Here is a 15782-nt window from a genome sequence, read left to right on the forward strand (position 1 = left end):
ACAATTTTTATGCAGTTTAGTGGCTTGAATGCTTGAATGACCGCTAAAGTATCTCAATAACTACTGATACGAAACAGTGATATTTTTGGTTATTTTTTTTTTAAAGTAATGATTATTAATCAAAATGATTTACTATCATAATTCCATAAATATTTGAGTTGATTTAAAGAAATACTGTTCAATAAATACGATAATCTATTTTTACAGCAGGATATGCATTACCTTGCAGGGGTTTTAGTGTCTTTACGAAAGGCACAGGAAAACCGATGATAAAATACGAAACTCGTCAAAATGTGTAGAAGATCATACAAATATGACTGATAGAATAAGTACTGGGCTTACAAAAGAATAAGTCCCGGGGTCGAGTTGCTCGATTAAAGGCGGTGCTCCAGCATGGCCGCAGTCAAATTACCGAAACAAGTAAAAGAGTAAATATGGCTAATTACTCGCTCACAGGTGTCAAAGAATAGATATTATTGTATGAATAGAGGGATCATACCTTCGTCTCGACGAATTAGTATTCGATTTGTTCTATCATCAAAGGTACTTATTCTCTGTTATAATATTGTGACCGGGTTTCCAAATGGCAGTTGTTCACTTAACATAGCAGAATCAGTGCAATAATATATATGACGAAGCCAAACAGCTTTGAATAACAAGTTGAGTTGAACTAATGAGCTTCTGTCTGGTTTCGGAATCTTTTATCTTATATCTTTTACTTGTTTCACTCACTAGACTACGGTCATGCTGGAGCACCGCTTTGAACAATGTTTAAGTTGAACGAATCAACTCCAGTGCTTTGTTGCTTGGTTGTTTTTAAGCCTGGTACTTATTCTATTGGTCCCTGTTGCCGAACTGCTAATTTACGGGAACGTAGACACAACACCGGTTGTCAAGCGGTGGTGGGGGACAAACACACACACAAACACACACACACATATATATGTTATCCGAAGTGTACAGTATTACACAGTATATTTATTACGGCCGATCTTACCAGTGGGTTTTTCACTAGGAATACAACAGAGTATTTAGGTAACAATCCGATTATGTAACCCGACACTCATCAGAGGTAGCCGATATAGAACCAAATCCGATTCCATATCTGTTACCTCTGATGAGTGTAGGGTTACATAATCGGATAGTTGCCTGACACTCCGTTCTACCCCTAGTGCGAAACCAATTGGTAAGATTGGCCGTGATGGATATATAATACTGTACACTTAAGATAATATACCCACTCTTTTGACAGATATACAAGTGCATTTTTTCTTGATTTATGGACTTTTAAACGACTTACATATACATACACACGCGCGATCGCGCACGCACATACACACACACACATATATATGATAATAATAATATTAGGGAGTATAACTCCAAACTTACAGGGAAAAATACAATTTAGTATTAAATCAAATTTCACAATATAAATATGTAATATATAAATTAGAGAAAAACCACTATTATGCAATTAAAACAATGATAGACATAAAACAAATCTTAAATAAAATATATTTTTTTATTTTCCCAGAGCTAGTTTCTCATATACATGTATTAATTGGGTGCCTAATTGAATGATTAACAATCTCGAGATTTTGGGTACAACGGAGTATCAGGCAAGAATCTGATTATATAACCCTACACTCATCAGAGGTAGCAGATATGGAATCGGATTTGGTTCTACATCGGCTACCTCTGATGAGTGTCGGTTACATAATCGGATTGTTACCTAATACTCTATTGTATTCCTAGTTTATTCATTTTTGTACTTTTTGTGATCTAGTTATATTGTTTAAAAAAATATTTTTTATTTTTTATTTAAGATTTGTTTTATGTCTATCATTGTTTGAATTGCATAATAGTTGATTTTCTCTAATATATATATATTCATATATATATATATATATATATATATATTATATATATATATATATATACTTCTTTCATCCACTCACAAGGCTTTGGGGTTGGTCCGAGGCTATAGAAGAAAACACTTGCCCAAAGTACCACATAGTGGGACTGAACCCGGAACTATGTGGTTGGGAAGCAAGACTCTTACCACACAGCCACGTCTGCATGCATAACTTCTTTCACAAGACATTAGTCAACTCAAGATTATACTAGAAAACACTTGTCTAAGATACCGCGCAGTGGATTTGAACCCTAAATCTCGAGATTGTTAATCATTCGATTAGGCACCCAATAAATACATGTACATGAGAAACCAACCCCGGGAAAATAACTTCTGTTCAATACTTTAATATCTGTCGTAAGTAAAAATTCAGGCAACTCCACAATTTTATTTTTAGACATAGATTAGATATAAATGTAGGAACGGAAAGCAGACCAAATAAATGCTTGTACATGCATAGAGATAGATAATGAATGTCCAGAGAGTAGTTATTCGTAGTTGTAAAATTTCCACTCAAACGAACATTCAGATCCACCTCCGCCAAATAAAAAGCTATATATATATATAACTTACAGAATGACATTAATTGAATAAAACAAACAGATATGAAAACAAATTACTATGACAACATTACAAAAAAGAAACAAGTTCAAAACAGTAAATACAACAGTCACAACCGACTAATAGAAACAAACTACACATAAAGCTTATTAAATGAACCAAACACACCATGATTATAGAATAGATGACTACGTTATCTAAACACAGCTCAAAGAGAACAGAGCCTGCAACACACCCAACCATAAACTGACAGTAACAATATATTGCAATAACACGGAACTTTTAAAAAAAAAATTACTTCTCGTAAGCAACAAAAGCACGAGTTACAAGCCACTGAATAAACTTAAGATGGTCTAATGTAATTTAGAAATTCATATGCAGACGTGAAGGTTGCAGACATCATAACTGTTATGGGCGACATACTAATATCACACAGCCTGATAAAGTGTTTGTGCGTGTGTGTGTATGTGTGTGTGTGTGTTTGTGTGTGTGTGTGTGTTTATATGTATGTAACTAAGCATGTAAGTATGTATATATATATATATATATATATATTATATATATATATATATATATATATATATATTTATTTAATGTGTGAGTGTTTATCTATGTATGTGTGTGTATGTGGATATATATATATATATATATGAATATATTGATGTATGAATATATGCGAATGTATTTATGTATTTAGATGTGTATATATATATACTTTTTATATATGTATATATGTGTCTGTGTTTATCTATGTATGTGTGTGTATGTGGATATATATATATATATGAATATATTAATGTATGTATATATGCAAATGTGTGTGTATATATATATATATATGTATGTATATATATATATATATAATATATATATATATATATATATATAGTATGTATATATATATATATATATATATATATATATATATATATATATATCTATATATATATATATATATATATATATATATATATACATATATGTATATATCGTTTGCAACAGATATTAGTGTGCGATACAAAACGCAACTAGATAGAAATCATTTGTTAATGGCATAAACATGTTGTTTGAGAATTGTGGAAGTCATCAAGTTCTCTTTATACGACACAGTATAACAAAAATCGAGGATGGGCGAGTAGTGCCAGTTTTATCGATGCCATATTTCAACAACCCCCGAAAAGTTGAAAAACAAATTCATCTAATACGACTCGCTACTATTTTGCCAAACACCGACGACGTGGAAGATCTAATGATTTCGGTCAAGGTCACACATTTAGTTGGAAGCGTATAGTTGATTTGACGGACATCGGTGCGTGACTGGTACTTTGTTTCATCAACCCCATAAGGATGAAAGTCAAAGTCTCAAGGAGGATTTTTAAGTAAGACTGAAAAGAGGCGTAACCAATGCATTTTATCTTTGACTCAAGAAATTTTTCTGTTGCTCTACCGATTCTGCGAATTCTCTGCCCTTCTTGGAAGATACATTGGAAACCAAAATATACACAAAGCTTATACACAGAGACACTGAACACCAGGGGTAAAGCAACATCAGTAATTAAAAAAATAATATAACGAACCAACTGCATTGCCCCTATGAGATCATTCGATCTACTAGAAGTAGCAGTCAAAAATTAGCTTAAATTACATCCGACCATCTGAAAAGTGTTGAGTTGCCTAGATATTCGTGCATGACATTCACCAAATCTTTTGATCCAGTAGCCTTGAACTTCATCTGGTCCCGGGGCCTTCCAGTTGCTCATCTTTTTGCTGATTTCCTTCACTACCCTAACTTAAATGACTAATTCTGCTTGTTTTGTACAGACTACTGTTTGCTTCAGTTCTTGCAACCATTCAGCATCCTTCTTGTGCTCCTTGTCTTTGCTCCAGATGTCATTCCCTCATCGCATGCCTTGATCAAGTTTTATTTTCCTCTGCTACACTACTCGCTACATATTCAATAAACAATAAACGTTTAATTAAGTACAGTAAGAATTCGTTTTAATATTCCCGGCTGAAATTGAATTTGTTGGACATCTTACACGCTGGTGGAACTTGTATGCCACCGAAAACGGTAATGAAAACAAAAAAAAAAAAGAATTTAACTGGCATGCATGCTTCATAAATAAAAATAGTTATATATACACATATACACTTACACATACATGTATACACACTACGTGTGTGTCTTTCATAGTATATGTAGATATACACTTACATACATATACGGCTATTTACACACACACACACACACACACACACACAAATATAATAAATACAATTGTATGTGTATATATATATGCTCATGTATGTATACATGTTTACATAAACATATGTACACACACAAATATTATATATTATATATATATATTATATATATAATATATATATATTATATATATATATGTATATATATATAATATACATATATATGTATATATATAATATATATATATATATATATATATATATATGCGAACTTAATCGTGGCCTGACTGGCATCTCCATGTTTCCTGAAATTTATATCCACAACTTTATCGGTATATTTACACTCTCTAAGATGTTACTAATTGATTTGAGAACTTACATTATTGGAAAACCTATATGAAATTAGCTGAAGATTACTTGACATATTATATTGCTGTAATATTTGCAGCTTTAATAAATTGTTATAGTATGAAACAATTGTACTAAATTACCGGATCCATTCTTGTTGCTTATTTTTTGGTTATATGTATGTATATATATATATATATATATATATGATATATATACATGTATGTATACATGTTTACATAAATATCTGTACACAAACAAACATATAACGCGTCTTAAAAAACATAGATTAGAGTTTGACAGAATTAGCGAATCAAGCTGAAATTCTGAACATGAATGCGTCCACTCTGGATTGGGAATGTCTGTACTTAAATTTATGCGTAAGGTTGTCTTACTTTTTGGCCTCTCGCAGATATAGGCTTGAACTATAGAGCAAGATTTGTCATTGAGGCCGTGCCCCCAGATCTCAGCACACCATTCAGTTCCACCCCAGTTATTTGGTTCATGGTCGTTCCAAACTCTGAAATAGAACAGAATAAAAATCAATTGAAACTGTTTCAAGACAGCTAAAAGAAAATAGGGCGAATGGGATCATGAAAACTATTGGACTGTAGGTCTCTGTGAGTGTGTGTGTGTGTGTGTGTGTGTGTGTGTAAGGGAGAGAGAGAGAAATAGAGAGATTGAGTGAGTGATAAAATAAAGATAACGAGAAACACAAGACAAAAATTATTAGGTTAAAAGGTAAAAAACTAATATACAAATTATTTCAGCATTGCAGACGTATATCGTGTGTGTGTGTGTGTGTGTGTGTGTGTGTGTGTGTGTGGTGTGTGTGTGTGTGTGTGTGTTGTGTGTGTGTGTGTGTGTGTTGTGTGTGTGTGTTTGTTTGTGTGTTGCACACAACTTGATGACTGATGTTAGTTTGCTTATACCAATGTAACTTAGTGGCTCGGCAAAAGAGACCAGCAGATTGAGAACTTAATTTTTTTGTGACAGAACACTTTCAAATTTCCGACACTGGTAGAATGTATCATATAAAACCTCTTTTACTCTTAGTAAAAGATGTTTTATATGACGGAAGTTGTTGTTGACAAACAACAGCAGTAATTTTATTCAGCTGAACACACGTCATTGATTGGTTGAAATTACCGAAATACGACACCTTTAACACGAAATAACTTTGAACATATAAACTTTTCTCAACAACACTAAGAGTAAAAGATGTTTTATATGACACATTCTACCAAAGTTTGAAAGTGTTTAGTTACAAAAAATTAATTTCTCGATCTGCCGTTCAAAAGGTAAAGATCCGACTTAAAAGATCCAGACTTAAAAAAAGAAAAATAAGTACTAGGGCCATTGGTGCCCCAGTTTGGCCGCAATTCAATACATGAAGCAAGTAAAATACACTCCTATTCTTTCATTCTGTTCTTCAGTTACTCCTTATTTGAATTTTTTATTCTGTTCTTTTTCAGTTACTTTGTATTTGCTTTTATTTTTTTTATTTTTAAATAACTCCTTTTTCTAATATTTCAGTCTTGTTACAGTTGCTCTACTTTTTGCGCTCATATTGTTAATTTTCACCAATCTTCTTTCTTTACTCCTTAATTTATTTTCAGTTTGTTCTTTTACATTTTGATTTACCAATTTTATTGAAGAATATAATTTTGATAATGAATTACTTGGAGCTTCTCGTCCATTTGTGTTCGCTCTGGTGACAGACACACTTATACGGAGGGACACCTCTTTCTCTACTTTTCCGCCCACACAAAATCAGCTGACCATTTGTGCGTAGCAGTATTTCCTCACCAAGTTATTTTTCAGCGTCACATGAGCAGTGACACTTGTGCAAAAAGCCTACAATATCAGTGTCATCTGGTGAGAGCTATTTGAGCCATTGTGATGTATATTAGAAAACCCAGTGAGATTGAACCCGAAACCGCGCAGTTTCAAAGTGAGCTTCTTAACTACACAGTCATGCATCTGGAAAAGTTCATGAATGAAAATAGGGATTAAGTAAAAAAAGAGAATTGCTATTTCATCTGTCTTATGTTGGAGATATTTGTATAAGATAAGGCGGCGAGCTGGCAGAAACGTTAGCACACCGGGCGAAGTTGTTCGCGGTATTTCGCCCGTCGCTACGTTGTGAGTTCAAATTCCGCCGAGGTCGACTTTGCCTTTCATCCTTTCGGGGTCGATAAATTAAGTACCAGTTACGCACTGGGGTCGATGTAATCGACTTAATCCGTTTGTTTGTCCTTGTTTGTCCCCTCTGTGTTTAGCCCCTTGTGGGTAATAAAGAAACAGATATTTTCTTACATGGCTTACATGGCTTTGTGGGTAATAAAGAAACAGATATTTTCTTACATGGCTTACATGACTTAACTTACATGGCTTTTTCAGCAATAGGGGTACCATCTGTCCATACCCATTTCAGTTCCTTCTTGCGGTCATTTAGACCAAGCCACCACTCACTCGTTCGCAGAGTATCAGTTGACTGAACTTTGCCAATCTGTGTTAAAATCCAGTTCTACAAATAAAAAAAAGGTTAAAAATAAGTTTTAAAAGGAACAATAAAGGTGATTATACTTTAATTATAATTGTTTTGTTATTGTCATACCCTCCACTCTAGTAAAGACAGTCGTTTGGTAAGATCATTCGAGCATCGGACAAATAACTTGTGATAATTGTTCCAGCTCTTTGCATTTAACTCCTTCAGAGGATGACAAAGTACCTGTCAAGTACTAGAAACGATTTCCCCGCTCCCCGTCTCTCAGAACCGGCTCCACTTTGATAAATAGGAAGACAAAGATATCTATGGATGTAATCGTGTGTATTTCTAAAATGCCTATCCGAGATTGAAAAGTCGTTCACAAAAATACGTTTGAATTTCAATATGTACGACGACAACAACAACACGAGTGACAACATCAACAACAATACAAAATACAAAATGGCTGACCGTTAGTAAGGAGAGACACACAAATAAGAAAGAAGAAAGCAAAGGACCACTGATGAGGTCACAGAAGTGTGAAGAAAGAACTCTGGCCGAAATAAGATTAAGATTAAAGTAAAAAGTAAATAACGCTGAAGCAAAGTAATACCACATATATAGTGCGTGTGTTTTTATTGGCTAAACTGGCAAAATGACCATTCCTAAATACAACAATATCTGTTTCAACACACGATTTCACATCAGAAATCTTGCAAAACAAATGGCGGTGCCCCAGCATGGCCACAGCTCATAAGCTGAAACTGGAATCAATCAATCATATAAACGTAAAATAGAAACATTCTTTATGTTTTTGCAACATTTGCGATTTCTCATTCCTGTTTTCTCCTATCATGTAATTTTGGTTCCTCTGTCTAAACCGTAGAATCTTGATACATTTTTGTTTTATAGGCAGCGTTTCACTCATTAAAGATTACTCTTACCAGCACCATAAGCATTCCTGCGAAATTGCATAGGTTTCTTGTGTCCAACTTCCCTTCTTTCATAGGAAGAAACTTTTAATCCCTTCCTGCATCACTTATATAAACGTCACCCACTTTTCAGTAGCACTTTTATCTCTTAAAATCTTATTTTGTCTGTATAAATTCCATATTTTTTTTCTTCTGCATTTCAATAACCGTAATATCCCGCATTCCAATTTTTTCTCAAAATTTCAATAAGAATGTCGAATTGAATCGCATTATGATCGGAGCTACAAAGGGAAGATTTACTTTCAAATCTTCTATGATCAAACGTTCTTTACTCAGAAATAAATCAAGTTTACTTAGCCTTTAGTAGGCTCATTTATGTACCATATTGCAAAGCAATCCAATACTACATCTAAAACATTTTTGCGCTATGTTGTTTGAATTGAAAATGTTCCGGTCGATAGAACTCTATTAAAATCATCTCATATGACTATATCTGTAAATCTATTACGATCTTCTTTAATAATTCCATTTATTCTCTCGTAACTCACTTCCCTATATGTAGCTCTGTTATAACACAGTTCAACTGTTAATACTATGTTCTTTTGTCGGGACTTTCTTCAAAATTTTTCTATTATTGGTTCACTACAAAGTTAGTTGAAATAACATTTTTTACTTGTTTGTATGACCTATCATTTCTAAATGTAATATATGTATTTAAGTTAATCTCGCAGCTACTGATTAATCTATGCCTTCGTTCAAGCTTCTGTTCATATTATAATATCTGGATGGGACAACGAGCTAGCAGAACTCTTACCACACCGGGGGCAAAATGCTTTGCGGTATTTCGTCCATCTTATGTTTTGCGTTCAGTTTTACTCCATCCCCCGAAATTGCTGGCCTTGTGCCAAAATTTAACTCTGGAATTTTATTCACACTGCTTATCGCATTCAGTAACAAACGCTTGAACTTCCTTGATTCAGTACACTGCTTATAGTTACTTAGCGAACTATATATCTCTCTATATATAAACAGCAAAATGTCTGTGTGTGTGTGTGTGTCCTTTATACAAATCCACAATTTTTCAGTTACAGGGCTCGCACTTTCTATGGTCATTCAAAACCGTCCAAGGGTGGTCGTGCATATCTTTACATTTGCCCGGTCACCCCGCAAAGCCATTAAAAAATCAATAGAAGTGACTTTTTTGTGAATTTTCTATCCAAAACCCAATCAAAATGCCTGAAACTTGATACGCCAATTGAATGCCAGCTAGCTGTGTGTGATTGGTCAGAGATTTGGACAGCACTCGCGTGTATGTGCGCATGCACGCAGCTGTATATGTATGCACTAGCACTATGACCCGGCGTTGCCGGGTCATAGTGCTAGTCCATTATATGTTAAATCGTTTTCTTTAATATTCTGTAGCAGCTTACCTACACCGCTATTATTCTCCATCGTCTCTTTTACGATATATTTGTTTTCTAAAGGAGGCTCCTTCAAAATTTTTCCAGCTCTTCTTCGTTCGGATTATTATCACATATTTTGTTGTTTTTCTCATTATTTATTTGTCAGGTCTCGTGCAAAACAAATTACATTTTTTTCAATCAATGTGATCCTTTGCATTGTTGAGGCTTTTTCCTACCCTCAAAATCTCCTTTTTCTTTCCCCTTCCTCTCCTTAAACCAGACAAGAAAGTGATCTTGGTGTGACCTTTCCCTCTTCCGTATCTTATCTAATCTAACGCCATAAAATACATAATTTTCTGTAAAACATAAATGACCACTTATTCTTCCATATATTGGCAAGACTAAGCCCCTACGTCAAACTTTTCTTAGCCTTGTCTTAGGATCCTTCATCCTCAAGTTCATAAACCATATTATCCTTCTTCTCTGTTCCCTTATTTTTTTTCAGTTATGTCCTCTTCTACAAATCTTCCAATCTTTTCTTTTTTTTCTCCCCCAGTTCCTCAAATCTCTCATCAATTTTATCCAATTTAACATACTGTCGTCAATTATTTTTTACCTTAGTTCCTGAGAACCAATTAACTAATTGCTATGCCTTTGTGTGTGTGTGTGTGTTGTGTGTGTGTGTGTGTGTGTGTGTGTGTGTGTGACTGTTACATACAACTCTATTAGAACATGTATTAAAACATACGTGTTCTAATACATTCACTGTGTTATCAATTACTACAAACATGGCAACTCAAATCTTCCATCTTTAACTTCTTTTTCACTACATGTGCTACAATTACAGTTGTCAGTTACCTTTCATAATTTCTGAAGCAGACACCTGATATACGGTGGTATTTCCTCTTACTTATGCCTTTTTTTTAGCTCTAATTAACAATTTCTGCGAACTCGTACTTCTAGTAGTTTTTAAAACCATTTTTATTTCTCTTCTCCGTTTTCTTTCTTCTTTTTTTCTCTCTCTCTCTTCTTGAAGATTCTAATGATTGTAACGGTACAACAAAGTAGTTTCACCCCGAACGCAAAAAAAAAATCGAATATCAAAGACTAAGATCTTTCATTTTTATTTTATTTATTTATTTGCGTTTGACAGAAATGAAGCGATCATTGTATGTATGTATGTATGTATGTATGTATGCATTATGTATGTATGTATGTATGTATGTATGTAGTATGTATGTATGTGTGTGTGTGTGTATGTATGTATGTATGTATGTAAATGTGCGGATTTGAATGTTTTGTCTTGTTCATGTATTCACATGCATATAGTTGCATGCCTAGATATGCTCATATATACTTAAACGATAAACTTTTGGAAAGTTTTACAGATTTGTATGTATGAGTGAATGTGTGCATGTGTTTGTGTGTTCTAAAAAAAAACTTGAAATAACAGTCAAATCTCCCTCAAATTACAACACACCGTTTTGAAACTAATAAAAATGTGATGGTCTCGACTACATTGCTTTTGATTATAGGTCTGTTCGATGAGAAATGACCCGGGAACACAAAACAATTAAACATATAATTATGTACAAACTCTGTTGGATTTTATAATTGACTAATTGGAGCCCAGCATTTGCTAAGTCTTGTACTCTGTCTATCCTTGACGAGATAACGTGAAACCGTGAAACATTTTATCCTCTGTTCTTAATCATTTCTCACAATCATAATTACAGAAACATTACATTAGGTAAAACATCAAATTGGAAGAATTTCAATTTTTTTAGTGCTGTTTTTGTTTAGCCCCAGGTCAACCCTGATCAAGCAGACTAATGATCATAGGCATTCTAACCGTAGCAATCCAATGCCGCTCCACCGTAGTTCTGTTGATGATCATGCTACTGAATGCATATTTTTCTAAGAGAGTACGGTATGATTTGAGGGAGATATGGTTGTTATTTCCAACTAGATAAATTGTTTTGTTGTTTGTCCCTTTTCGAGCCACGCTTGGCTCATAAGGGCCGGTTTCCCGGTTTCCTTGGCGTATAGGTTGTGGCGAAAGAGTCAACATAAGTTCGTCATTACCTTCTGCCAGAGCCGCGTGGAGCTTAGGTGTTTTCGCTCAAGAAACACACACATCACCCGGCCTGAGATTCAGGCCCGCGATCCCTATACCGCGAGTCCGCTGCTCTAAGCACTTGGCCATGTGCCTCCACTAACTAGATAAATGTGAATATACAGTTTTATTCGATTGCTTGCTCAAATAATACTCTTAGTGAACGTGCTAACGAGGAAACCTCTAAGCGGTCGCTCAGCTTGCTTGAAATAGCTACCACTGTCCCTAAAAATGGAAGATTACATCATATAAGATAATTATAGATATGCTTTAACTTACGGTGTGTTCATGACTGGAATGTTTTTGATCATACGTTCTCTTGCTTTAGGCTTGGCCTGGTGTTAAACAATAACAACAATGGAGTTCGAAACTTTCAGAAAGTAAAAAACAAAATACTCAAGATGTGACGTCACATCTTTTCTAAGAGGTTGATATGAAGCTAAGTTAATTGGCTTCACCTAGAAATAGCAGCTATATCTCCCCTCAAACCATGTCCTAGATACACATTGTCAGAAATAAAAAATAAGATATTTGAGGTTGGTATGTCATTCATTACATACCTATTTCTTTACTACCCACAAGGGGCTAAACACAGAGGGGACAAAGAAGGACAGACATAGGTCGATTACATAGACCCCCGTGCGTAACTGGTACTTAATTTATCGACCCCGAAAGGATGAAAGGCAAAGTCGACCTCGGCGGAATTTGAACTCAGAACGTAACGACAGACGAAATACGGCTACGCATTTCGCCCGGTGTGCTAACGTTTCTGCCATCTCGCCGCCTTCTTGTTCAATGAAAACTATTCGAACAGGATTCACAAAAGGCTAGACAACAAATCAAATACCATTTGAAATCGCGTTATTGATTTAATTTGTTCTTTAAGGGTTTTCATTTACTCATATCAACCCAAATACTTCGCGTGGTATTTATTTTATCAATAAGAGGGAAAGTTGATCTAGATATAATGGGATCAATGAGTGACGACGGACACCAAAACGGATGTTTGCTCGACAAACCGATTTTTGTCCTACACCGATATAAATCCATCCATCCATACATTTATATGCGTAAACATATCACTATATGTAAGTATGTGTGTGTGTGTGTGTGTGTGTGTGTGTGTGTGTGTGTGTGTGTGTATGTGTGTGTGTGTGCGTGTGTGTGTGTGAAGTGTGAGCGCGCGTGTGTGTATTATGGATGTAGTTGCATGTTTCCGCTCACGTCCGTCTTCTCAGGACTTCTGCAATTTCCGCCTAATAAATTTCATTCACAAAACTAAGGTCACGTTGTGGGCTATCTTAGAAGATACTAGCAGGAGATGCCACTCAATGAAATTAAAACCAGAGCTAAATGATTTATTTTCGAAAGGTTTGGTTTCACCAAAATAACCCTCATTTCCGTTTCCATGAATTTTTAATACATCACGTGTAAGCAGTCTAATGAGACAAACTAACCAATGGAACCTTAAAGCTTTTTGGACGATCTGGTTGTAAAATATTTATTTTCTTTAAGACAACTGCCTCATTAAAGTTTCAAAATCTTCCTCCTTAATTTAGCTCCAAAATATTTACCTGGCAGGATTAGATATTTTCTTTACGAATTACACATACACACACACACATGCATGCATGCATACATACATACATACATACATACATATATATATATATTATATATATATATATAATATATATATATATATATATATATATATATATCTATATATATATAATAGTTATCGCCATACTAATATGGCATCTTATAAAAATAAGAAAAAAGCTGTCCGCTATTAGCTCCATGAGGCCATCGCCTTAAGTTAGCTATTTGATACACAAACTGTATCCATATAACCTTCGAACAATATCCCTGTATTGTAGCTGTATTGTAGCTGCCGGTCAAGTAGTGTGGAGCGACTGACCTCCCTTGTTCGAAGGTTATATGGATACAGTTTGTGTATCAAATAGCTAACTTAAGGCGATGGCCTCATGGAGCTAATAAGCGGACAGCTTTTTTCTTATTTTTATAAGAATGCCATATTAGTATGGCGATAACTATTATATATATATATACATACATAAAATCAGACACACATGCACAAAGTGAGTGTTGTTAGTTTAGGGGTCGGCTACGTTTTAGGCGTTAGAGAATATATCCTCAATACCTGTTAAAAATACCTGAAAGCAAATCAGAGACAAGCGAGACAACTTACACCGGGGCCCTTTTCGATATTTCGTAATTGTTGTGACTTTTTAATGCTGCGTACCGACCAAGCCTACTGCAAGGTATATCGCCGACTATGACTATATGCTAAATGGCTTTTAAAAAACCATCCCCTGGCATGTCGTAACGTTTCATGCCAGAGAAAAAAAAAATTCAAATATATATATTAGAAGCAACTCGAAGTATATAAACAAAATCGGTCACACATACACAAAGTGTGTGTGTGTTGTTAGTTCGTGGGTCGGCTGCATTTTAGGCATAAGAAAATATATATTTCTTTACTACCCACAAGGGGCCAAATACAGAGGGGACAAACAAGGTCAGACAAACGGATCAAGTCGATTACATCGACTCCAGTGCATAACTGGTACTTAATTTATCGACCCCGAAAGGATGAAAGGTAAAGTCCACCTCAGCGGAATTTGAACTCAGAACATAACGCCAGACGAATATCTATTTCTTTACTACCCACAAGGGGCTAAACATAGAGGGGATAAACAAGGACAGACAAACGGATTAAGTCGATTACATCGCGACACCAGTGCGTAACTGATACTTTATTTATCGACCCCGAAAGGACGAAAGGCAAAGTCGACCTCGGCGGAATTTGAACTCAGAACATAACGCCAGACGAATATCTATTTCTTTACTACCCACAGGGGGCTAAACATAGAGGGGATAAACAAGGACAGACAAACGGATTAAGTCGATTACATCGCGACACCAGTGCGTAACTGATACTTTATTTATCGAGCCCGAAAGGACGAAAGGCAAAGTCGACCTCGGCGGAATTTGAACTCAGAACGTAGCGGCAGACGAAATACCGCTAAGCATTTCACCCGGCGTGCTAACGTTTCTGTCAGCACGCCGCCTTTGCATAAGAGAATATATTATCAATGATGGAGGACGCATGTGCAGAAAGGAGGTGAGGGAATGAGAAAGAAAGAGAAATAAAGAAGCATAAGAAGCGAATGAGTCTGAAGTGGGGGAAAATTTAAATTGCTGAAATATAAAAATGGGGTCACTAAAAAAAATGTTGGCAAAGAGTAGGAGAAAAAGACGTTCATTTAAGACCGTCGGTATCGCGGCGAGCTGGCGGAATCGTTAGCACGCCGGGCGAAATGCTTAGCGGTATTTTGTCTGTCTTTATGTTCTGAGTTCAAATTCCGTCGAGGTCGACTTTGCCTTTCATCCTTTCGGGGTCGATAAATTAAGTACTAGTTACACATTGGAGTCGATGTAATCGACTTAATCTGTTTGTCTGTCCTTGTTTGTCCCCTCTGTGTTTAGCCCCTTGTGGGTAGTAAAGAAATAGGTATTTCGTCTGCCGCTACGTTCTGAGTTCAAATTCCGCCGAGGGCGACTTTGCCTTTCATCCTTTCGGGGTCGATAAATTAAGTACCAGTTACGTACTGGGGTCGATGCAATCGACTTAATCCGTTTGTCCGTCTTTGTTTGTCCCCGCTATGTTTAGCCCCTTGTGGGTAGTAAAGAAATAGGTATCATAGTTCCGAGTTTGAATATGAAACGTTCCTTTCATCATTTATTTATCTTTTCATAAATAAGCGGATGGGAACAAAACATT

The 15782-nt window shown here is 35.4% G+C and overlaps 1 protein-coding gene and 1 long non-coding RNA gene across 3 annotated transcripts in view; one reads left to right on the top strand and one right to left on the bottom strand.

Moving 5' to 3' along the window:
• The window catches only part of LOC118763806, a 10315-nt gene extending 9004 nt beyond the window's left edge, over nucleotides 1–1311 (top strand). Inside the window, exon 3 of the long non-coding RNA XR_004999555.1 lies at nucleotides 1192–1311. This is a non-coding gene — a long non-coding RNA (uncharacterized LOC118763806). The remainder of the gene's footprint in view (nucleotides 1–1191) is intronic.
• The window catches only part of LOC115213017 (C-type mannose receptor 2-like), a 261506-nt gene that overhangs the window by 150782 nt on the left and 94942 nt on the right, over nucleotides 1–15782 (bottom strand). For both annotated transcript variants that reach the window (XM_029781915.2, XM_029781914.2), the window contains exons 3-4: nucleotides 7423–7562; nucleotides 5428–5552 (exon numbers count right to left, since the gene is read on the bottom strand). In XM_029781915.2, coding sequence (XP_029637775.1) covers nucleotides 5428–5552; nucleotides 7423–7562 — 265 coding nt within the window. The remainder of the gene's footprint in view (nucleotides 1–5427; nucleotides 5553–7422; nucleotides 7563–15782) is intronic.

The sequence above is a fragment of the Octopus sinensis genome, linkage group LG6, assembly GCF_006345805.1.
Source record: "Octopus sinensis linkage group LG6, ASM634580v1, whole genome shotgun sequence".
In the NCBI taxonomy this organism is placed as follows: Eukaryota; Metazoa; Mollusca; class Cephalopoda; order Octopoda; family Octopodidae; genus Octopus; species Octopus sinensis.